The following is a 24,601-nucleotide window of genomic DNA, read 5'->3' as shown; positions in this document are numbered from 1 at the left end:
CATTTCTCTGGTAGCATTTGAGACTGAGCACTTTAGGAAAGGCCCACGTGAGCATATCTCAAGGAGGTACCACTCTGAGGCTTGAGAGAATCTGAAGTGGGGAGTTAGGGTGGGAATGTGGCTGGCCAAAGGCTCCTCCCAACTTCTAGGTCTCAGATTACATTCCCAGGCAGGATGGAGGCCCATCTGTCATCTCATCAGAATTTGGGGGTTCCTCTGAGGGCTTGCTTACAGGTGTGAACTTGGAGCCTGCAGGGATGGTGCAAACTCGGTTTTTTCATCTGTAAAATGGGAACAGTATCTTTTCGTAGGCTTGCCATGGGAACTGAAGCATATAATGTTGGCAAAGCAAAGCCAAACTAGGTATGGGAGACGTAGTATGAGCTCAGCAATGGGAGCAATTGTCTTCAGTTTTCTCAAGACCTGCTGGAGATCGCCTTTCTTCCAAAGACCAGGAAAGGGAGGCCTAGGTTAGTTACCTCCAAAGCAACCTGCTCATTAGGGCGGCTTTGGGATAAACCCCAGTCTCCTCAGCCCCTTGCTAGCTGCCGCCCCTTCCAACCTGCCCTCACACTATGTATCACTCACTGATACATAGTGTCCGGTGTGAGACCTGTCTTTGTTTGAATCATTGTTTCAATGATTTCAAGGATTCATTGATTCAGTGATGGGGCACAGCATCCATCACACCAGGAACACATCTCCATCTTAAACTTTTAAGGGTTCTTACAAGGCTCGGGCTCAGGGCCCTACAGTGTTGTTCCTGTTCGTTTGCTTTTACAGGACACCAGCACCCGCGTCGTGAGTACAGGGTGAATCCTGTCGTCCCTCCATCCCCATCCCCATCCCCAACGGCAAGGATTGTGTGGGGCGGGGCTGGGCACGGAGGCTCGCCCGACGGGGATCCCCCTGCAACTGACCCGCCCGCTCCAGACCTCCCCGCCAGGAAAGACCAGGCTGACCGCGTCTAGCGCAGGAGGTCGTCGTCTGGTGGGAAGTCCTTTATGCCCACCCTCGCCCCGGGGGAGCGCCAGGGCCTGGGCGGGGCTCGGAGCCGCGCCCTTCCCCCCACCCCAGCCCGGGAGGTCGGGAAGGAACCGATGGGCGAAAAGGAGCCTTAACAGCACTGCGGAGCAGTGCACCGGAAGCCTCAGGTCATCGTCACGTCGTCACGGGGTCGGCCAGGGCGCTGGGCACTGCAAGCGCCCGCGCAGCCCGGACTTCCGAAGTCAAAGGCCGCACTCCCCCTGCGCCGCCACCCTTCACCCAACAGCTCCGCTCGGCCTCCCCTGCTACCCTCATCGCTCCCCGTCCGCGTCTGGGTCACTATAGGGCTCCGGAGAGTGAGACCGAGGCCCCGCGCGACCAGCGGGACGCGGCACGCGCCAGGAGCCCGAGGTCCGAGGCTGCGCCCGGCGCACACCCGCGGCAGACCCGGAAGCGGCCGCCTCACGTGCTCTCCGGGAACAAGCCGGGCTCAGGCCCAGGGGGCGGGGCGACTCGGCTCTGCGTGTTTGCGTCATCGCGTAGGCTGGGGGGGCCGCGGGGGGCAGGGGTGACGTATCGGCCACGTAGAACGGCTGTGGGCGGGCCCAGGGAGCCGGGACGCAGCTAGCCCCGTCTCTTAAAGCCGCCGCGACCTTCCGAGTCGCGCAGCGCCGGCCGCTAGTCGCGGCGCCTTTAAGCGTCGCCGTGACACGTGTGTGAGGCGCCCGAGGCCCGGATGGTGCGCGTGCGGGGCCCGGGCCGAGTAGACGCCAGCGCCGCGGGCCTGCAGCTGGGCCCGCCGAGGGCCGGGTAGGCTGGGGCCGGGTCTCGGCGGCGCTCAGGCCGACGGGAGGCTGCGCGTCCGGCCGGGTGGAGGGCTTCGGCTGGGCCGGGGGCGCGGGAAGGTGCGGCCTGCGGGGGGGGGGGCGCACCGGGGGAGACGCGGGCGCGCGGCCGCGAGGGCCTCGGGGGCCCGTGGGGAGGTAGGGGGCGCGCGGTCTGCGAGGGCTCCGGGCTCCGCGGGAAGGGCCCGGGGCGCACAGTCCGCGAGGGCTCCGGGCTCCGCGGGGAGGTCGGGGCGCACGGTCCGTGAGCGGTTCGGCGGTCCACGGGGAGGTCAGGGGCGCGCGGTCCGCAAGGACTCAGGATCCGCAGGGAAGGCCCAGGGCTGCGCAGTCCGCGAGGGGCTGGGGGTCCGCAGAGAGGGTCGGGGAGGCGTGCTCCTTGCTGTTCCCGGGGAACCCCGACCGGTGGTGGGGGAGAGAGCTGCCCCAGCCAGGAGCCCCAGGGAGTCGGGGAAGGCAGTGGTACAGCCGTGTCCCAGGGAAGCATCACCAGTGCAGGACCCAGACTTCCCCTGGAATGCCTTAAGTCAAAATCTGGAGGAGCCCGTTCTGCTGGGCAGCACTGCTGAAATTTCATTTATTTCCCCCTTTCAGTAAGAAATGTGGGAAAGACATCCCTGGAGAGAGTAACCTTTTTCAGGTCTTGGTTATGGTGAATGTAGGTGGGGGGGACAAGCTGTGGGGTTGTAAAATACCCCGGGTTTTATTCGGGAGAGTTGAGCCTCCCCTGGGGTACTAGGGGCAAGGCAGAGGAGCTTCTGAAACCGAGACAGATGAGAGAGGAAAGCACGGTGGCCGGCCTGCTTTCCCTAAGAGATGCCTAGAATCAGGCCTCCAAGGAGAGGGAGGCTCAGCTTACCCTTTCCCAGCTGGAGACCGGTGTTCTGCAGGCTCTGCGGGGCCTGGAGGCCCCTGTGAAAGTGCCCCTGGGAGGCCCCCGGCTCAGTCCTTCTGGGCTCCTCCCCCACCAGCACGTGGTTGACCCTGTGAGTCTTGGGTGCATTGCATCCCGGAAAAGTGCATCTAGAGGGAGGAGGGAGAGAGAATATGCTTGGAGGGTGTTCTGCGGATGCTGTTTTCCTCCTCCTGGAGGTAGAAATGGGCCTGGAGGAGCCTGAGCTGTTCCTGGACGCTGGAGCGGAGGGAGCATCCTGGCCGGGTTTTGAAGCGCGTCCTGTCAAACGTGTACATCAGAGGGCCTGCTGATTACAAGGACATTTTTCTCTGGGTTCCTGCACCTCAGAGAGAGCGCGTTTTTTTGGGTTATTGTTGATGTTTTGGGCGGAACTGCTGACAGGTCGATCTCTGACTTCCACCGTGAGAAGTAGGCTGTGGGATAGATGTTCTTTAAATCTCTTCTCTTGAAATAAATTGGATTATTATCTGCCGAGTTCTGTTTTTCATCTTGCTGTTTGGTTCCCAAACATTTGCCCTTGGGCCCATGTCTGTCTGTCCATGTGGAGGTACGAGTTTCGACTAAGACAGGGATATTATAAGGAGATTTTTGTGAGACTGGAAGCTTCACCTTACTGATCGGCTTTTATTCTGAGATCATGTCCATTATGCCCCCCATTTATTTTGGTGTTGGTATACTTTTATTGATGGCAGTGAGGCATGATGTATCTGAAATTTGCTGTGGATAATGTGGGGACAGGAGAGGAATCAGGAGTGGGCCTGCGCAGCAATTACTGGTCCTGAATAAGGGGGACATGGTGGCCCCTGTGCTTTTCCCACCACCTCGTAGATGTTTGAATGCTTCCGCAGCAAAACATTTTTAAGTATTTTAATTTTATGTAGTTCAGTTAAAGGAATGGTAGTGAAAGGAAAAACATTGGCACTTAGCAAAGTGAAAATATGGTAATTCTTACTGTTCCTTCGATTCTTTTCTTTTCCTTTTTTTTTTTTTTTTTTGAATTTCTGGTTTATGAAATCTGGAAGTCAGACCTTTCACTCTTTGGAAAGTGATTTAGACTGGAGTTCACTGAAGATTTTTGTTCACTGGGCTTGTCACAGGCCTGAAGGTTAAGATACCAAGCCAAGGGCAGTGTTTTCCGATCACGCACATTGTAGTAGTAACTTGTAGCTGGTCTGTTCAGTTCTTCCCCAGACTCCCTGAATCCCCCCAGCACCGTCCATACTCCTTCAGACAGACTCTTCCGGACAGACAGCCTGCCTTCCTGCCCTGGGTCGGTGCCGTGGGGCTGAGATGGTGGAAGAGAGTGGCCTCACGTGGTGCCCTGTTCACCCCACAGATTCTGACGCCCCTTCGGGATGACAGACTTGCAGCTTTGGTGATTTCACGGGGTGCAGCCGAGGAGCTCATGAACCGAGGGGTCCTGCCCGGCACCTGCCCAGTCTGGCCAGAACCTGACCCATGCTGCAGCCCCAGCACGCCCGAGATCAGCCGTCTCAGGTGAGCCAGCACAGGCTTCAGAGTTGTTTTTCATTTCCCCATGTCGCTGGCTTGTAGCCCAGGAGCGGTGCTTCAGTCGGTGGGAACACTTCGATAATTCCCCCTGGGAAAGGTTCTTTGATTTCCTCAAATCAAAGAACTTGTGCTTGCTTTTTTCTTTTTTTTAAAGATTTTATTTATTTGACACAGAAACACACACACAGAGAGAGAGAGGGCACACAAGTGGGGGGAGTGGGAGAGGGAGTACAAGGCTCCCGCCGAACAGGGAGCCAGGTGTGGGGCTCCATCCCAGGACCCTGGATCACAACCTGAGCCGAAGGCAGACACTTAACGACTGAGGCAACCAGGTGCCCCTTGTGCTTGCTTTAAAAAAAAAAAAGTCTCTTGTATTTTTACTCGTTGCAGATTTTTTTTTTAAAAGGTTTTATTTTTAACTAATTTCTCCACCCAACATGGGGCTCGAACCTTCAGCCCCAAGATGAAGAGGTACTCACTGTACGGACTCAGCCAGCCAGATGCCCCTGCGGAAATTTTTTTTTAATGATTTTATTTATTTATTGGACAGAGAAAGATAGCGTGCTCACAAATGGGGAGCCACAGCCAGAGGGAGAAGCAGGCTTCCCTGACGAGCAAGGAGCCCGATGCAGGGCTCGATCCCAGGACCCTGGGATCATGATCTGAGCCGAAGACAGATGCCCAACGGACTGAACTCCCCAGCGTGCCTCCCCCTGCCCACAGAAGTTTTATAGATAAAGAAATTTGGCCAGGGTGGGGAGTGAGATGCTCCATAAGGATACATTTGAACGGCTTCGTAAGAGATGCTGCCCCTGAGTGTCAGGCCCCTCCTGCCCCGGCGGTCCCCTGTGGCTGGCTGGATGCCGGATACCTGACAGAGTCCTTTTTCTGATGACAGTGAGCAGTTAATTTATTTTTCTAACTGTGACTCAGATTGCCTTTGAGCTCTGGCTGGGATGGTTGGGTTGAAAGGTAGTGACTTGCAGTCAGAGGTGATGGGGGGATTCCTGGTCAATCGTGTTCCCCGCGCTGCAGCCTGCTCTCACCGCCGTAACCTCAAATCCACCTTCGGTGCTGCTTTCAGCAGAATAGGGGAGCTGGGAGGTCACAGTGGTTGTCCCTGGAATTTAGGGCCGATAGGTGCAGGGATAAGCCAGGCCTGCCGCTCTCCACCCGGAGCCGTCATTTCCCTCTTGAGATTTGGGTGTCTCGCGTGTACCGTGCAGGTCCCACCACTGTCCCGTCTCCCCTCCCTCACTTTCAGAACGATCATCTACAAGCGCTGTCCGATAACACAGGCTACAGGTATAATTTAGAATTTTGCAGTAGCCACATTAAATAATAAAAAGCAAGTGAAACTGATTTTCATGTTCCTTAACCCGGTGTGTGTGAAATACTATCATTTCAGCCTGTAACCAGGTTCAGAATTATTGAGACGTTCTACATTCTTACACCAACCAAGTCTTTGAGATCTGTGGCGTGTGTTGCATTTACAATGCGTGTCGGTGTGGACACGCAGCGTTTCGGTGATGACCCGTGACCTCTGGCCTTCGTTTGGAAGAGCACGAGCCCGAGCACAAAGGCGGGCGCCATAACTCACCACGCTCATTCTGGAAGCGTGTGGGTCTGTGTGTGCAGCCGGAGCGTCTTCCGAGCACCAGTGTTCCCGTTCTTGAGCAGACGTTAGGACCACGTGGTCACCCCTGAAGGAGATGGCACCAAGCCGAGGCGCGTAGTCGCTCAACAAGGACATGCTGCGGGGCCTCCGGCTTCCCGGTGCTGCCGTCGTCTCTTTAGTGCTGCTTGTGGACACGCCTTCCCTTCCCGACGGAGGCGTGGGCTCTGTCACGGCGGTCAGTAGCGTGTCTCCGTGTCTCACGCCTCCTCCGTGGGGCTGGCAGCCAAGGCGGAGTAGCCTTGATGGTGCTCAGCGTCCGGAAGGACCAGAGGGGACTTTCAGAGAAGGGGTGCTTTGTTCCCGGGACTTAGTTACTCATCACTCTGTGCTCCTTCTTGTCCCCACAGTGATGCACCATGCCAATAGTCGATAAGCTGAAGGAAGCCCTGAAACCCGGCCGCAAGGACTCGGCTGACGATGGGGAGCTGGGGAAGCTTCTGGCCTCCTCTGCCAAGAAGGTCCTTTTGCAGAAGATCGAGTTCGAGCCAGCCAGCAAGAGTTTCTCCTATCAGCTGGAGTCCTTAAAGAGCAAGTATGTCTTGCTGAACCCTAAAACGGAGGGAGCGAGTCGCCACAGGAGTGCAGACGAGCCACAGGCCAGGAGACAGGGTACGGACGCCCGGGCGGCGGGCAGAAGGGGCCTCACCCTTGTGTGTTGGCCGTGCGGTGGACGGAGATTAGGAGGAACAAGAGCAGAATGTGTCGGAGTGGGGACGCTTCTCTGGGGCCAGTGCTCTGTAGTTACAGAAGTAGTGACTCGGGGTTGCCTCGCGATGGCATCTGTGTCTTTAGGAACCCTTGGGACTGTGTGTTTGATAGGATCGAACGCGGGGCTAGGAAACGAGCGGGAGAAACGGGCCGGACTTCGGAGTGCCGAGGCCTGGCTCCGGCTCTTCGTTCTCCCGGTGTCCTCCTCTCCTCCGTGGGTGGGGGCTCCTGGAATTCCAGACCTGAGCAGTCCGCGGGAGCCACGGGATGACCGGGTTTTTGCCAGGGCTTTCTAGCACCTTCCCGGGGACACCGGTTACCCTTCGACACCGCATCTTGGCAAGTGCACGCGGAGTGTGTCTGTCAGTGATTTCTTTTTCGTGACCCGCCTGGGCGTAGACATAAGCCCTGCTTTCCTCCCTGTCCCTTCCCAACAGGCGGCGAGCACCCGTACGAGAGCGGCGGTGATGGCGTCCCCGCCCCGCAGAAAGTGCTCTTCCCCACCGAGCGGCTGTCGCTGAAGTGGGAGCGGGTTTACCGCGTGGGAGCGGGGCTTCACAACCTCGGCAACACCTGCTTCCTGAACTCGACCCTCCAGTGCTTGACCTACACCCCGCCTCTGGCCAGCTACCTGCTCTCCAAGGAACATACACGCAACTGTGAGTGCCGCTGGCGGCTGCGGGTGGGCTGCGAGGCGCGGGGACCAGCCGCTCTCCTGGGGAGACAGACCCGTGCGGCCGTGGTGCCAGCAGCCCTCGGCCCGGGGCACATTCAGGAGCGGAGCCCGTGACACAGTGGCCGATGAAAGCTGCATGTGCTGTGTGCCCGCCGCGGGCCGGGCCGTGGGGGCTGGCGCTGGGGCAGAGCGTTGGTCCCGGCCTGTTGTGGGAATGAGTACCCAGCAGGAGAAAGGTGTTTTTCTTTTCTTTTTTTGGAGATTATGAACCTACCATCGCGTCTCTCTCTCTCTCTTTTTTTTAAGATTTTATTTATTTATTTGTCGGGGGGGGGGTGCAAGAGAGCGAGCACAGGCAGACAGAGAGGCAGGCAGAGGCAGAGGGAGAAGCAGGCTCCCCGCCAAGCAAGGAGCCCGATGTGGGACTCGATCCCAGGATGCTGGGATCATGACCTGAGCCGAAGGCAGCTGCTTAACCAACTGAGCCACCCAGGTGTCCCGAGAAAGGTGTTCTTAAAAACCCGTCCAAAACATGTACCTTCGATGACCCCACATCCACGGGGGTACCCGTCTGTGCTGTGTCCCTTATGCGGTGCGCCCCAGAGGAGAGATGTGAGAGGATAAAATGTTACGGAGCAAAACCGGAGCAAGCAGAAAGCCTGCTGACTATTCAGGAAATTAGGTTGGTGGTTAAAAATCCCCCCCTGAAGAGAATACCAGGCTGAGACGGTATCTGGGCGGGCTTTATGAAAACTCAGAGAAACAGATTCTGCCGGAGAATAGAGAACCCTCAGCTCACTTTATTAGATTCTTGGGTAACGGAATTAAGCAGGTCCAGGAGGAGAAAGCAACAAGTACGGTCCCATTTACGAGTGTAGTTACAGAACTTCGAGACCCGAATACTGCCGCAGGCAGTCGTCTCTGCCGCACCGCGAGCACCTCGTGTTCGTCCTGGTGATGCAGGGCTGTCCTCGGAGTGTGACCGTGGAGCGCACACAACACGGCTGGCGAACCCACTCCTCCGGAGGTGGGCCTGCTGGGCCCTGTCCTGGCATTGTCCCGAAGGGCTGTGATCCCTGGAATGTTAACCTAACCTTCTAGAAGCTTCCTGTTCCTCATCGGCCAAGTAAGAATATCATCTTCCCAACAGAGCTCTTGGGAAGCTTGAACGACTGACGTAAAGTGCTCAGAATAGTACTTAGCGCACAGTAAGCGCTACGGAAGAGACTGCTAATTTTGCTTCCTTAATTACTGTATCGACAGATTGAAAGAGAGTGAGAGAGGTCGCCTGAAAGTAGTGCCCCCGGAAGAAGTTTATGATAAACTAGCGAAGGAGCAATAGGAAGGAGTTCCCGTACCTTGATAAAGGGCATCTACTAAGCACGACAAAAAACTGCGTTCTAGACGGGAAATACTGGAAGCACACCCTGCAGAATGCAGAGGGAAACCAGGGCCTTTGTGCCCAAGATGTGTCGGTGCTACCCCAGCCGTGACCCAGGAGGCAAGAGGAAGGAGCGCACCGTTCCCTGAAAGTGACATTCCTGCGTTGAAAAGCAAGAGAATCTAAATAGAAATTTGGCAATGTGACGAGATATGACATTAGTATTAAAAAAAAAAGTTAGTTGAATTTCTCTACACCAAATAACAAAGTTTTTAAAAAATTTTGCCACTATAGGGGCGCCTGGGTGGCTCAGTGGGTTAAAGCCTCTGCCTTCGGCTCAGGCCATGATCCCAGGGTCCTGGGATCCAGCCCTGCATCAGGGTCTCTGCTCAGCAGGGAGCCTGCTTCTCCCCCCTCTCTCTGCCTGCCGCTCTGCCTACTTGTCTCTGTCAAATAAATAAAATCTTAAAAAAATTTTTTTTGCCACTGTAAGCTTTAGAATCACAACAAAAGGGGTAGATCTTCTTAGTCTCAAATTCACCAAGAAAATCCTTCACTGGAAGACGCGACACAGTCGTCTGCGTACCTGAAGAGGGCTGCCTTCAGAGGGAAGCCTCACTGTCACAAAACGTTGATTCTCCCCCGATGACCAGGACTCCACCTGATTCTGACATTCACACGGAACAGCAGGGCAAAGGCCCCCAAATCACCAAGACACCTCTGAAGGAGACGATGAGAAGAGAGGCCCCTTAGCAACTCTGAAGTCTTGTCAAGTTAGAATAAGACATCATAGTGTTGGGTCGGGGGGGACCTGCCCACCGAAGGAACGGGATAGAGCCCAGGGATCCTGCGCACACCTGGAGGTGTGGGACGTGTTGGTTCCTCACGTGTCTCCCATTTGAAATAAATGAAGCTTTACAAGAACTCGGGCTTACCTATGGAAGAAGCGAGTAGGATCCCCATCTCACAGCGCACCTGGGCACAAAGAACGTGTTACAAATTTACTATCAGAAGTAAATGTTAGATTCTTAAAACAAACACTGGCAAATTTCCTTCTGACCTGGGGATGGGGGATTTTTTTAAGGGTCAGAAGGCACCAACTGTAAAAGAAAAATGACACATTCAGCCGCATTGAAGTCAACATTTGTTCCCAGAAAACACTTAAAAGGCAAACAGGGAGCTATGAGCTGGAGGCAAAACCCAGGACACACAACCCACAAAGGATCGCTACCAAGATTGTGGAAATGATTCAGACCAACAAGGGAAAGAGCACTCACAAAAAAGCAAAAGAAAATGATGAACCAACATTTTACAGAAGAGGAGACTCGGGGTCAGAGTGTAGGGAGAGACGGGAACCAGGGACATGCTCTCGAAGTGGTGACAGGTGCAGGGACACCTTGCGATGGGTAGGCCTGCAGAGGCCGAGCGGTACTAAGTGTCAGTGTGAGGATGAGCGAGAACCTTCTATGCTCGTCTGAACTGACCTCACCTTCCAGGCAACCTACCGGCCAGCGGTTCTCCACCTGCAGAAGAGCTCTAGTCCGTGCCTGCCCGGACGCCTGTGTAAAACCGTCTGTAGGCAGCAAACTGGGCCGCTCAGGTGCCCATCGGCAGGACGGAGGCTTGAAACGCGGCGCAGGCCCCTGCCGGGGGTAGCGGCGAGGCAGGGGAAAGGAGGACCGCTCCGTGCGCGCAGCCGCCCGGTACCCAGAAAAGTCCCGTAGATTGCGTCCAGCCTGGATGGTTGTTTATGGAGTTGGAAAACAAGACGATACAGTGTTTAGGTATCCACGTAGGGGATGAGACTTAAAAATTGATTTCTTAAAAATTGGTGAACAACAAAAATCAGTCAGGAGATCAGGATAGAGCCAGAGGCAGGGAGATGGGAGCAAGAGAGGGGCAGCGTTAGGGTACGTGCTTGTGTCGCGTGTTCGGGGAGGTTCGTTATGTTACTTTTTTTTAATGAGTGAAAGGTGACATGCGACGGAAATGGCATTTTAAGCCTCTTGTGATCGTGACGGCTCCGCGGTGGCTGGAGTTGACATAGAGAGGCACCGGGCCGGCAGGTGAAGTCGGTCATCAGTCTGTTTCGGTAGTGACCTTGGTGGTGTCGCGGGCGTTCTGGGTAGACTTTTAGCAAGACTTGACTGGGCTGTCATTGTGGGGTTTTTTGTTTTTTTTGTCTTTTTAAGCCTTTTTTTTTTAGAGGGAGGGAGTGCGCACTTGGTGCGGGGAGGGACAGAGTGGGCAGAGACACTCTCAAGCTGACTCAGAGGCCCAGTGCAGAGCCTGAGGCGGGGCTCAGTCCTGTGACCTTGAGGTCATGACCTGAGCTCAGATCGAGAGTCAGACACTCCGCTGATTGAGCCCCCCGGCACCCGGCACCCCTCTTCTCTCCTGACTGTGCTGAGGAGACCCCACTGTCCGGACTTAGGCAGCTCTGTCCTTCTCTTGTTCACCGGCTTCCTCGGCAGGACCTTCGTTGGCTCGGTTGGGGTTGGTGTAGCCAAAGCCGGTGACACCGGAAATCCCCGTAACCCGCCGCACGTGCTCTGCAGCCCGTGGGAGCGAGGGCGTGAGGTGGAGCAGCCGGGATTGGCCCCTCTTCATGGTGGGCTCTCGCCCTCCCTCAGGATGCCTGTGCTGTGAATGCCCCAGGGTCCCCCTGCGTCTCTCTGAAACTCGGCAATTGTGAATGCTTGTGTTTAAGTTCTTTTAATAACACGTTTTTAGTTTTTTGCCTAAATTTGAGCCCCTCAGGCATTATTGTCATTTTTTAAAAGTAAAGTAATTAATGGTTATGGTTAGAAGAATCCTAAAAGCTCTGAAATGAGAAGTGAGTCTCCCCTTTTTGTAAAGGTGCTTCATATAAACTTTCCCAAGAATCCTCCAGAGGGGTCGTGTATATAGTAGCATTTTTTTTTAATTTTGAGGGTTTTTTTTAGCATTTTAAAATTTTTTATTTATTTTATTTAATTAATTTAATTTTTAAAAGATTTTATCTATTTATTTAACGGATCACAAGTAGGCAGAGAGAGAGGGGAAAGCAGGCTCCCCACTGAGCAGAGAGCCTGACGTGGGGCTGGATCCCAGGACCCTGGGACCATGACCTGAGCTGAAGACAGAGGCTTAACCCACTGAGCCACCCAGGTGTCCTTAGCATTTTTTTTAGATAAAACTTCGGTACTGCGGTAAATGCATATAATGTAAAATTTACCATTTTAAAAGTTTTTCTTTTCATTTTTTATCCCCAAGTACTCTCTATGCCCAGCGTGGGGCTCAAACTCATGACCGTTGTGTCGAGTCGAGTGCGCCACCGACCGAGCCAGCCGGATGCCCCAGAATCGACCACTTCTGGCTGTACAGCTCAGAGGCATTAAAAACATTTACGTTATGGTGCAGCCGTCCATCTCCAGAGCTCCTTCCTCTTCCCACACAGCAGCTCTGCCCCTTCAACCCCAACTGTCTGTCCCCCTCCCCTAGCCCCTGGCGCCCACCCTCCTCCTTTCTGTCTGTGAGCTGGGCGAGTCCAGCCACTTGCAGAACTGGAACCCTACAGTATCGCTCTTCCTGTGACTGGCCAGCTTCACGCGGCACCACGTCGTCAAGGTTCATCCATGGTGGTGTGGCAGGTGTCAGATCTGCTTTTAAGGCTGAGTGATAGTCCATTGTGCGTACATCCTGCATTTCTTCCCCATTCATTTGTTGGTGGACACTTGGCTTCTGTTACCTCTTGTGAACAATGCTGGGAAGGCTGGTGCACAGAACCTGTTCGAGACCGTGCTTTCATTTCTTCTGCGTGTAAAGCCAGAAGTGGGATTGCTGTTTGGGAATTCTGTTTTCAGTTGTTTGAGGGAACGTCCTCCTGTTTTCCACAGCTGCTGGAGCAGTGTGCATCCCCAGCAACGGTGCACAGCGAGTGGTTCCCATCCCTCCACATCTTTGCCAACCCGAGCTGTGTTCTGTTTCTAAAGACCACAGGCTGCCTGCTGCTTTGTTACTGACTTCGAGTGGGTTGAAGTACCTGGGTGAGGAGAGCTGTTGCATGGGGGAGGACAGCTGGTTTGTGGTGCATTTTGTGTTTACGACCGGGTCTGCTTGGGCAGTACTGGAGTGTATCTGAGACAGCACCGGACGTGGGTTTGCCCGTGGACCCAGAAGCCTGTGGTGAGTTTATGCCTTCGAGACGGTTGGACACAGAGACGGGTGCAGGATTGTCTGTGATAGGAGGAACACGGAAGGATCTGTGTGTGTCAGCAGGAGCACGTACGTGAACTGTGGTCTCTGTTGGGTGAGAAGCGCTAGTCTATGTGAAGGATCCAGAACTGCGTCAGGACCACTGACCAGTACATACCACGTGGCGTAGTTTGTGCAAAGCAATGTTAATCACACCTGCTGCGTATGGGCCTACACGTGTGTTGGCGCAGGAACTTCGTTAACGGGAGCAGTTGGGACCCACTGAGCTTAGTGGTTCCTCCAGCGAGAGACTCCGGGCAGTGCGACGGAGGGGACGTCACTGTGACAGCGGCGTTTTATTTTGAAGACACCTCGACTGGAGCTGAGTGGTACAGGCTTTGTGCTTTGTGGATGAAAGATCTCTTAATTTGCCACAAAGGTTAGAAGGTGCCGCTCTCCAGCCTGCTGCCTAAGCCGCATCAGAGAGTTTCGGACGTGGCAGGGGCTGGCAGGCCGTGGCCTGTGCTCTTAGTCAGGCGCCCTTTGTAAGTCCAGTTCTGCCGGCACCTGATTCTGTACGGTCTGTGGCCGCGCGCTCTGGCCACCTGGGCTCTCCGGAGGCAGAGCCGTGTTGCCGTGGACGGGGGATTCCGTGTTTGAGGAGCAGACTCGGGGTTGTCGGGAATCCCAAGAACATTCTCACTTACTGACCACATGGCACAAGTTAGAAGGTAGACAGATGTTGTTGTAAGCTTCCTTTTGAGAATCAGACTTACTCTTCTTATCAGGAACTAGCTCCAAGGGCACGCGGAGAGGCCTCGCTCGGGTCCGCAGCACGAGCCCGGCCGGGGTGGGGTGCGTGTGGGGACCGCAGTCTGGATGGGGGCGTCAGGAGCGAGTGGGGAGCTCTGACCAACCAGGACCGCCTCGTGCCGCGCAGGTCACCAAGGCAGCTTCTGTATGCTGTGCCTCATGCAGAACCACATGGTCCAGGCCTTCGCCAACAGCGGCAACGCCATCAAGCCCGTCTCCTTCATCCGGGATCTGAAAAGTAAGAGTCCCCCGGCCCCGACCGGAGGGCAGCTCAGCCCAAGTCTGCGGTGGCGCTGGGGCACAGGGCACTGGGGACGTGGGGAGGAGTCAGCAGCGAGCCCCGGAGTCCTGCGACTTCCGTCACAGACTTCGGAGCGTGCAGTGGTACCGACTGAGGGGCTGGTGTGGGTTGGGAGGCAGGGGGTGCTGACCCCTTAACGGACGCAGAGGCTCGGGCCAGCTGTGTCTCAGGGAGGAGGCTGGGGCTTTTCCGAATGTCCCAGGACCAGTTAGCACAGACCGCCTGTTTGCTCGGTAGAAGACACAGGTCAGTTGGTTTCTGAAACCTTGTGCGGCGTCCTTGTGACCTGCCTGTGCTCTGTGCAGTTCCTGGAAAACCAGCCCTCCAGTGGCTTTCCTACCCTCAGTGCCCGCTGGTGTGTGGCATCCGTGCCTTCCTGTGGAGTATGGACAGTGTGGGCCCTCTGGTCGCCTAAGAAAACCCCTACCGCGAGCGCTCAGGGTTGGGACACACGGTTCCTGCTAAGCTCTTGGTTCCCTCACTTGCTGCTGGCCCCCGGGGACGGCGGGGGGTCGCCGAGGAGCACACAGCGGTGGGAGAGGGGGGAGAAGGCGTGAGCTCATCCCTGCCGGTCTGATGCTTCTCTCTCTCTTTAGAAATTGCTCGGCACTTCCGCTTTGGGAACCAAGAGGACGCACATGAGTTTCTCCGGTATATTGTGGACGCCATGCAGAAGGCCTGTTTGAACGGCTGCGCCAAGTATGTGCCTCCTGTGTTCCGAGGGGCTTCAGACCCCGCTGCCGTGGAGGCAGCCGAAGCCCGTTCTCGGGGAGGCAGGCGCGCTCCGCGCACACCCGGGTCAGGTCCCGCGCCTGCTGCAGCTCTGGTGCCCGACCGCTCCTGCAGCCCGTGCAGCTCCGCGCCGGGTCGGGGGTGGGGGGGTGGTGGCAGGCACCGAGGGGGAGCCCCGTCCCCGCAGCTCACTGCAGGGAAGACGTTTTGGCAGTTCCTTCTGAGGGCCTTCAGCTGTTGTCCTGGACTCTTCCCATCTCTTGAAAACCACTTCGTGCTTGTGAGGCAGGGCGGGTGGTAGGGGTGCCAGCGTCTTCATGACAGCGTGGGGACATCTGGGGGTGGGAGGTGTATGACCGAGGCTTCATTCTGCCCGGCTACGCGGTCTTCATTTCGGATTGGAAAGCAGAGACAGACGCATGTGACAGGTCAGTGACTTCCTGCCACGTCTTCCCTTTCGTGAAACAGTTACGGTCAGGGATGTTTTTGTAGCTCCTGGTGCCTGGGTTCAGACAAAAGGAAATAGGCTGAAAATGCTCCCTGTTCTAGGGCTCTTGCTTGGGCTTGGGGTAGAACTGAGTCCTGGAATCTGGAAGTGCTCCTTAAACAGCTTAAGCATCCGGAATGTCCTTCAACAAAGTCGAGTAGTAGCTGTGATCGTGGGAAACCTCTGGTCTCAGTGATGCGGTTCTTTTTAAACCCTGAGAAAACGTCCCACGGGTTCCTCTGGCTGCTGTCCCTCGCTGTACTGAGATGTGTATCGAGATCGCTTCTGCTTCGGTCCCTGCAGGCGGATGGACGCTGGGGCTGCCCTTCCACGCCTCTCCCCGCCCTGGGCTCTAGCTAACAATTTGAGCTCTTTGCCGTTGTTCCCCGCGTGCCAGGCACTGGGTTCGCACTGGGTACTTCCAGGTGAAAGACTGGGTTCTTGGGTGGGAGGAGCTCAGAGATTGAGCGATAAGCCAGATGTTGGCCAGTGTCTACAAGGTCAGTGCTGTAGTGGAGGGACCCCGGGAGCTGTTCCCAGGATACTCCTGCTGCCCTCTTACCTGCAGGAGGCCTGCTAGGAGTCCCTGCAGGGCTCAGATGGGGAGGGAGGAGGTAAGGAGTGTGGCTGGTCCTGGGGCAGGCCTGCAGGTGGGGAGGGCGTGGCCTCTGTGCCACGCAGGTAGGTACAGCACGTCCCCGGCAGGGGTTCCCAGCCCTGGTCATACGGCAGAATCACCTGGGAGGTTGAGGACGGCGGCTGACTGTGCCACCGTGCCGGCCTCGTTACCCAGGTGCTCCAGGGATGGGAGAATCTGGGAGGGATGGGCCGGGCCGGTAGGTAGGATGGATAGGTTCAGGGTTTGAGCCTGTGGGCGGTGGGGTGGAGTCTACACGTGTCATCTGGGCAGCAGGGTGGGTGGCTGTGAGCCTTCCGTGGTCTGGGGCACAGAAGTGGCCGGGCGTTGGCGGAAGGATGAGCGTGGCTGATGTCAGGTGAGCCAGGCACGGCCAGGCCCCCGCGCAGGGGTTTGTGGGACACTTCCCGCATACCTGTCCGCGAGAAAGGCGTTGCCGCTCTTCGTGAAATGAGAAAAAGTAAGAGTCGTGTCAGCCGAATGAGCCAGTTTGATGTGCAAGTGACTTTCTTTCCTTTCGGTTCTGAGACTCGACGGACACGTGGGCAGAGCACATTCATGCCGTTTCTGCTTTGCGGGCCCCGCTCGTGCCGGCCTCGTGACCGGTGCGCACGGGACCTGACCCGGCGTGCTCTCCGTCGGCGGGTGGTCGGGTGCCCGTCCGCCGTGAGACCTGCGGCTGCCTGCCCTGCTGTGCTCCCTTCCTCCGCCTCGGTCTCTGCGCCAGGCCGGAGGGTTTGGTCTCCCCTCCCTGTCAGGTGCTCACCTCCTTGGGCCTCCTGGAGCTTTTTCTCTGTAGACGCGGCTGTGGCCACATACCCACACAGTCCCATCTTTGTTGAAAGCCTGTTACTGTCGTAGGTGAGCTCAGACCTTTGCATCTGTCGTGGCCACGGGAGTTGGGTCTTGACCCGGCCGTGATGCTGAGGCTTACGATGCCACGGCACGTTGGCCGTGTTTCTCCCTCTCTCCGGTTTCTCCTTGCGCATCATGTCTAAGCTGCCGTGCGGTACTCGGAAGACCTGGATCTCCGATCCGGTGACGCCTCTCCAGCACGCTGGTGCATGGCCTCGCTCTTCTCTGGACCGTGGTTCTGTGTGTCAGTGTTTGAGGGCCTGGGACCTCCATCCTTCCGTCTCCGCCTGCCTCGTAGGTGCTTTATCTCTTCCCTTACTGTGCTCTCCTCCCACGTCCGTCCCCAGCTCTGCTTCAGTCTTTCCCCCGTTCAGTAAGTCCGGGGTGGCTGGACCTGTCCTCCTGCCAGGGCTTCCCAGGCAGCCTGCGCTTGGGGACGCGGGATTCCGGAAGCCCGAGGCCAGTCCCCTCTTGACCTTGCAATGACCTTACCAGATGATTCAGGATCCTTTTTCACCGTTTAAAGCTTGAGGATTTCACTAGGAGCGTCTTTAGAGCTGACCGTCGTCGGTCGGTTTGGTAGACACCTGACCGGGGACGACGAGAGGCTGCACCTGTGGCCCGGTCGACTCGGGCATCGTGGGCGCAGAAACCGTTTCTACCAGCCCGGGCACGTCGCTGCCGAGCGCCTTCACTTGGTTCAGCTCCGTTTGAGTGTTGCAGCTCGAGAGCGCGCGGCGGTAAATGGGCCGACGTCATGCATCCGTGTGTCGTGTCCCCAGGTGCGGTTTCCCCGGTGGGGTGTGCGCCCTGCCTCCTGTCATCAGCGGGGACACTCGCAGTCGTCAGAGCCCTGGCACCTCCGGAGCACATGACGGTATCGGCTTGCTGTTAAAGGCCTGCGTCAGGACCTCCAGTCACGGGGTCTCCTACAGGACCACCTTCTCTCTGGCAGCCTTGTTTTCCTCGACCTGCCCCCCACCCCCATCGGCTGCTTTCCACCTTGTCTCCCCTCCCCCACGCGCACTTGAATCTCTTCTCGCTGGGCCCCTTGCGTGATTTCGTCACTTTCCCACGCTAGTTCACTTTGCCCATCTGCGAAACTTGTCACGCCGGTCTTTTTCTGCCCGGACACCTGTTTGAGGGTTTTTAGGTGAGCTGGGGATCGCATCTTGCTCTTTCCGTCTGCCCGGTGCTTGTTTCTGGGGACTGGTCCTCACAGACGAGGTCTGTGGCTCTTGCTCACATCTTCCTCTGCCGATGCCCAGGCAGGACTGAGGCTGCTTCAGCACCACCCCTGGGACCGGTGGTTTGTGTGGGTCTCGATCCAGGATACCTCGTGTCCCGGAGGCTAAGCACTGGACGGTCCCTGGCGTGGCCTGTGTCTTAGGACCCGGCAGGCTCCTCCTCCTGCCGGGGTTTCCGGGCGACTCCGGGGCTGCCTTTAGTCCCTGGTCTCTCCCTCGGTGTTCCCGAGACCAGCCTGCATCTCCAGCAGGGCTCCCGCAGGACTCATGAAGGCAGCTTGCTGGAATCTGGCTTTTTTCCTCCTGATGGCTGGTTTGAGCTTGGAGCTTGCTCTGTCTCGGGGTCCCGAGAGCGGATTCTGTGCAGTGGTTTGTTCCTCCTGTTCTAACAGCCGGGCCGGCTCGGGGCCGCCTGGATTTCAGCAGCTGCCATCACGTGTGGCGGGCCACAGGCTTCCGGTTTGTACTGGGGTCACGTCCTTGATGGTTTGGGGAGTTAAAACGTTCCTCCTCTTGGGACACCTGGGTGGCTCAATCAGTTAAGCCTCTGCCTTCAGCTCAGGTCATGATCCCGGGGTCCTGGGATCGAGTCCTGCATCGGGCTCTCTGCTCAGCGGGGAATCTGCTTCTCCCTCTGCTTGTGCGCTCGCTCTCTCACTCTCTAATAAATAAATAAAATCTTTAAAAAAAAAATTTCTCCTCTTGACAAGCGGCAGTAAAAATACATAGTGGCAGTTGGTTTTTTATTTTCTAATTTTTCAAAAGGAAAAATATGTTTTTGTGTTGGTCCCCCACCATGTGCCGTCCTGCTCATCCGTGAGCTCCTGGAGTCTGGACCGCACTGTCGTGCCTGGTCCCGTGACTGGTCTCGTGGCCAGTCCCACACACTGCAGTGGGAACCCAGCGCAGGGCACCATGTGGTCTACGCACAGGGTGGGGAGGAGAGTGCTGGGAGGTAGCGCTGCCGAGGGCCTGGCCAGGCCTAGGAGTCAGCAGTCAGGAGCGGCATCTGCAAAGCTGGGGGCTCCGGGGGCCCTGGCAGAGAGGGGAGCGTGCCCGTGAGGGACCCGCTGCTCTGCGCAGGGCTGTCGTGTTCCAGCACCAAGACTACAGTCTACTGGATTTGTGTCCAGAGGAGACTCTGAGGGGGACTGTTTCAGAGCAGCGAGTCCGAGACGGATTCCGTGGGTCGCAGGCGGATACCAGGAGTAGAGGCGAGAGACAGGGTAGTGTTTGCAGAACCTTCGTCCCACGAGGAGCTGTGCGCTGTGGGTGCTCGGCTTCGCGGCTCTGCGGGGCAGCTGAGCAGCAGCCGAGGCCTAGGGCGGCCTCAGATCCTGGCTGGTAAATGGAGCTGGGGGTTTGCGTATAGTCCGGCCTGACCCTGGAGCCCACACTGTGACTGCTCCCGTCCTGCCAAAAGATACAGAGGTGGGGGTTTTGTCCCCGTTCGCTCCTCTCTTTAGATAAGAGGCTCCGGCGTATGACAGCAGCAGGGAGTGGGGCTGACTGCAGGACTGAGGTGGGGAGCGCTAGGGGGACGGGGTGGGTTCCAGGTGAGGGGGGCACCGTGTCATTGAGACTCGGTGCACTATGTGCGTTTCTCTGACCTCTCGTTCCCGTGAAGTGGGGGGTGGGGAGCCCCCAGAGAGGGTGAGGGTCTGGAACGTCTGAGGTGGTGTGGGGGGGGGGGGGTGGGCGGGGCCCATCAGAGCAGCGTGGCACGACGGGGGCCTGCCAAGAGCCAGGGCGAGCGGACCAGACCCACGCTGGTGTGGTGGTGGGATTCCCCAGGGGCGAGCTGGGCTGGGGATGAAGGGGCGGGGGCTGCCTTCTGTCTTTGTCTTGAAGGCTGTGGCCTCCATTTCCAGGTTGGATCGTCAAACACAGGCGACTACTTTGGTCCATCAGATTTTTGGAGGCTATCTCAGATCCCGAGGTAAGTGAAGGCGTTTTCTCTACCCCTTTGCCGAAGATAAGAGCATGAACCAGGGAAGACGAGGAGTCTGTGGCCAGGTGGAGCCCCTTCCTGGCGGGCAGACCTGGGGTAGCCACAGTGGCCTCAGCCTCCTCTAAGATGCCCCCTTGCCTGTGGGCTCGCTGCTCCCGGGGGGAGGTTTGGAGCAGAATGTCCCGCATCGGTAGAGGAGGACGGCATTATTTTTCCTCTGAGTTTTAGTTCTTTGTGGATGGCCTTTGCCCTTCAGCTGGGGACTCAGAACTGCGAAGGCCACGGTCAGGGCGGTGACGGAGGCCCGTTGCCGGGCTGGGCAGCGAGGCGCTGGGTTTGACAGACGTTCCCTTGTGGACTCTGGTTGTCAGCAAGCCCGCTCTCCAGACACGGGTTCACGAGGGACTGGCTAAGTCTCGGGGACACGGCGGGTGGCGCGCTGGGGGCACCTGCAGCTGCCCCACCGCCGCCGTGTGCTGTTGCAGTGAAGTGCTCGGTGTGCAAGAGCGTCTCGGACACGTACGACCCCTACCTGGACGTCGCACTGGAGATCCGGGTACGGACCGCCGCTCCGCCGTGTCGTGTTTGCCCTTGGCCGGGGAGGCTGGGGGGGCACGGGGGAGCCAGTGAGGGCGAGTTCCCCGGGCAGATAAGGGCATACTGCGAAGCCTCCTGCCGTAAGGTAGGGGCCGCCATTTTTGCGTGTGGATTTCTAGCCTTTTCCCTGTGCGTATTCACACAGGAAGATAAAGTGCAGCTCCGTGTCCCGAGGCCCGAGGCACGAGCGCACCATGGGAGCAGGACACGGAGCCGCTCGCATGGGGGCTGCAGGGCGGGCAGTCCCCGTCCCGTTCCAGCCTTCTGTGGCTGCAGCCAGGGCGGGGGCCTTGGCACCCGGGGAGCCGGCGGGCCAGCTTGGGTGCAGGCCGCTCGCTGGGATGTGCCGCCTCAGCCTGGAAAAGACCTTTCGGCCTGTCCCGAGTCCGCCTCCTCCTCTGGTTGACGCGGCCCCTGTGCCTGTCCTCCTCAGCAAGCTGCTAACATCGTGCGCGCTCTGGAACTCTTCGTGAAGCCAGATGTCCTGAGTGGAGAGAACGCCTATATGTGCGCCAAGTAAGTTTCCTTCTGCCCCGGCAGAGCGAGCCAAAGCGAGCCCGCCGTCGGGACCACCGGAGCCCGCCGCCCGACCTGCCTCTGGCTGTGCCCCCCCTCCTCGGGCCGCTGTCTGCTCCCCTGCGTGGCACGAAGGTCCTGACGCAGAAGGGCTGGCGGGCACGGGGCACGGGTAGCCGCGGCGTTGCTCGCTGACGTCTGCGTACGTCGCCCTTGGGCTGCACCAGGAGCACCCTTGCCAGGGACGTGGGGCCCAGCGTGGGAGGCGACCGCGTGTGGCTGCGCGCTCCAGCCGCTCTGCCGTGCTGCATCCTGGGGGAGCCGCCTTCGGGGCCCGGGCCTCCTGAGGGCCGCGCAGGCTTCCCGTGTGGGCGAACAGCTCATTTGGAAGCTGCAGCCGCTGGAAAATAGTTTCCTTAGTTAACGTTTTTCAGATGTATCATCCCGCACCAAAACACTGCCTCCCCCCACCCCGTAATTCGTCTCTCTGTGCCCTAGAGGCTGTGTGCCCTCCTTCGTCCTCGCCCCCTCCCTCCCAGGCCGCCCCTGTCACTCCCCGTGCTTTCGCTCGGCCAGCCCCGCTCCGGGTGCCCCTCCAGTCTCCCAGGGCTGCTGCCCGTGCGTCCGACCGAGTGCGCTCTGTGGGAAAGAGCTTCCTTGTTGCTCTCCACTGTCCTGCTCGCCCATGTCCTTGGGTCCCTGCGCTGGCTGTCCTTCGCTTAAGTCGCGGGGGCTTGTGTCTCGGGGTGCACACGGCACGCGCCTCAGCAGAGGAGCCCCTGTGCCCACAGCAGGTGTCGCCACTGTGGGCCCGCGTGAGGACGGCGTTCCTTGGAGCACCGGCTGACGCCTTTCCCATGCACCCTCCTCACAGGTGCAAGAAGAAGGTCCCAGCCAGCAAGCGCTTCACCATCCACAGGACGTCCAACGTCTTAACCCTCTCCCTCAAGCGCTTCGCCAACGTCAGTGGAGGGAAGATCACGAAGGTGAGCCCTTGCCGTGGTGTCTGGTCGCCCAGCGCCGCCCCAGAGCCGGTGCCCGAAAATCTCTGAAGACAGGGCTCAGGAGTCTGTTTGCAGAGTCCCTAACTGGTTGTCACGCATAGTCAAGTTCAAGAACCACTGTCTTTTTTTTTTTTTCTTTATTCTAGAGGTTTTATTTATTTGACAGAGAAAGAGCACACACAAGCAGGGGGAGCAGCAGGCAGAGGGAGAGGCAGGCTCACCGAGCAGGGAGCCTGATGCGGGACTCGATCCCAGGACTCTGGGATCATGACCTGAGCCGAAAACAGACACTTAATGATGGAGCCCCCCATGCGCCCCAAGAACCACTGTCTTAACTGAGTTCTTTTTCCCAGCCTCTGTATGTGCGTGGCGTGTTCCCGACACACGAGCTCATGGTTTCCTTACGAGTGAGCACGAACACTGCACTGTGGGGCTCTCCTCTCCCGCGTGCTGTTCTGTGGTGAACATCGAGGCAGCTGTGCACTGTGGCTTTTTGTGGAAGAGAGAGCCAAAACTTACTTCAGCACAATGGCGTTTTCTTATTTTACTTTATTTTTTTAAGTCTTTACTCTACCCCCAACCTGGGGCTTGAACTCACAACCCCGAGATCAAGAGTCGGACGCTGCCCCAACAGCCCACCAGGTGCCCTGCACAACGGTATTTGGATGGAAGATGTCGTATCACAATATGATTAGATGTTAGAGTTAACCTGTTAGAGTCGAACCTGTTAGGTTAGAGCTGACTTAGATGCTTTGGGTCAGGGCACTTCTCAGAGCCTCCACTTCCTCACTGGCAGTGGCTGGGGCTTGCTTACATCAGCGTTTCCCACGCTGGTTTCTGCAGAACGTTTATGCTGTGTGTTTACAAGATACTGTGTTTTGTATTAAACTGTGCTGTACTTTGAAAGCAGCCTGTGCTCAGCAGACTTTGGGAACTGCCAGGCTGAAGGGCCTTTTTTAATTGCAGGCCTTGTCAGAGCCTTTATTAATAATCTGTGTTGTATTTTGAATCTCCAGGAGGGAGCTTTATTGTCAAGAGTGTTTTGTTGGTTTTTTTTGTTTTTTTTTTTTAAGATTTTATTGGAGAGAGGGAGCAAGTGAGCGTGCCCAAGTCGGGGGAGGGAGGGTGGCAGAGGAATGAGCAGACTCTCACCCGAGCGAGGAACTCGACCCTGGGATCGTGACCTGAGCCGCAGTCAGATGCTCAACCGACTGACCCACCCAGGCGCCTCTTGTGAAGGATTTTCTGAAGTTAATTGTGTGGGGTCCATTCCTGGTTCGTGTCACTGACAGTGAACGTGCTCCCATCGCACCGTGTGTGCAGTGCGTCAGGGAGCCTGTTGGACGCCGTCAGTGGTCAGTGAGATTGTTGCGGTTTCACCCTGACGTCCCCTGGAACTAGTTTTCCGTGGGAGCAGTTTGAGAAGCTGATTCAGGGTCTGATTTTTGGCATCCTGTATCTGGCGAGATTACACTGGGGTTCATGATCTTGTGTATATTGGCTTTTGAGACTTCGAGTTTGTCTCTGGAAGGAGGAATGTGCATTCGGTCAAGAAGCTCCGTGGGCCTGCGGAAGCCAGACAGTACAGCACATGCTCTGTGTCTGGGCATGAAGCTGAGAACAGGCGGAGCCGATCAGTGATGACAGAAATCACAGCCGTGGGTGTCTCAGACGGGGCCGTTCTGCAGCGCGCGAGGGAGTTTTCTGGGGTGATGTCTGTGTCCTGATGGGATACGGCTTACGTTCATGCAGTACTCCTCCAGCTATACGCCTAAGAGCTCTGCCGCTTACGTAAATTATACTATTTATTTATTTCTTTTAAAGAATTTTGTTTGATAGGGAGCATAGGCAGGGGAGCGGCAGGCAGGGGAAAGGGAGAAGCAGATGCCCGCTGAGCAGGGAGCCCGATGCGGGGCTTGTTCCCAGGACCCCGGGATCATGACGTGAACTGAAGGCAGACACTTCTCTGAGCCACTCGGGCACCTCTAGACTTCATTTTTATTTTTATTTTTTTTTTTTTTTAAATATTTTATTTATTTATTTGACAGACATCACAAGTAGGCAGAAAGGCAGGCAGAGAGAGAGAGAGGAGGAAGCAGGCTCTCTGCTTGGCAGGGAGCCTGATGCGGGACTCGATCCCAGGACCCTGAGATCATGACCTGAGCCGAAGGCAGAGGCTTAACCCACTGAGCCACCCAGGCGCCCTAGACTTCATTTTTAAAAAGTCAAAATGTATAGGGTGCCTGGGTGGCTCAGTCAGTGAAGCGTCAGACTCTTGCTTTCAGCTCAGGTTGTGATCTGAGGGTCTTGAGATCAAGCTCTGCATCGGGCTCGGAGCTCACCACGGAATGTGCTGAAATTTCTCTCTCCCTCTCCCTTTGTCACTCTTCATTTGCTCTCTCGAAAGAATCTTTTTTCTTAACGTGCATATGGACAGAAATGAAGGTAGATCTCTTACCATTCAAAAATAATATTTGAAAATACTTCCCTATGAAAATTGTCAGTTTTTTCTTAAGACTTTATTTATTTATCGAGAGAGAGAGCATGAGGGAGAGAGACTCAGAGGGAGAAGCAGACTCCCT

At 56.8% G+C, this 24,601-nt stretch overlaps 1 protein-coding gene across 6 annotated transcripts in view; it reads left to right on the top strand.

Annotated features, from left to right (window-relative positions):
- The first annotated feature begins 1,327 nt into the window (after positions 1-1,327).
- Positions 1,328-24,601, top strand: part of USP36 (ubiquitin specific peptidase 36) — a 38,449-nt gene continuing 15,175 nt past the window's right edge. The window contains exons 1-10 of one of the 6 annotated variants that reach the window (XM_045984901.1): positions 1,328-1,398; positions 4,085-4,245; positions 6,286-6,547; positions 7,081-7,305; positions 13,820-13,930; positions 14,590-14,692; positions 19,823-19,890; positions 20,388-20,458; positions 20,933-21,015; positions 21,890-22,001. In XM_045984901.1, the coding sequence (XP_045840857.1) occupies positions 6,295-6,547; positions 7,081-7,305; positions 13,820-13,930; positions 14,590-14,692; positions 19,823-19,890; positions 20,388-20,458; positions 20,933-21,015; positions 21,890-22,001 (1,026 nt within the window). In that variant the 5' untranslated portion in view covers positions 1,328-1,398; positions 4,085-4,245; positions 6,286-6,294. Of the gene's footprint in view, positions 1,399-1,623; positions 1,893-4,084; positions 4,246-6,285; positions 6,548-7,080; positions 7,306-13,819; positions 13,931-14,589; positions 14,693-19,822; positions 19,891-20,387; positions 20,459-20,932; positions 21,016-21,889; positions 22,002-24,601 lie in introns of those variants that run through there. The other 5 variants (XM_045984902.1, XM_045984905.1, XM_045984899.1 and 2 more) reach the window with 5 other exon arrangements.

The sequence above is a fragment of the Meles meles genome, chromosome 18 (assembly GCF_922984935.1).
Source record: "Meles meles chromosome 18, mMelMel3.1 paternal haplotype, whole genome shotgun sequence".
Classification (NCBI taxonomy): domain Eukaryota; kingdom Metazoa; phylum Chordata; class Mammalia; order Carnivora; family Mustelidae; genus Meles; species Meles meles.
This window is presented reverse-complemented; position numbering and strand designations above follow the sequence as displayed.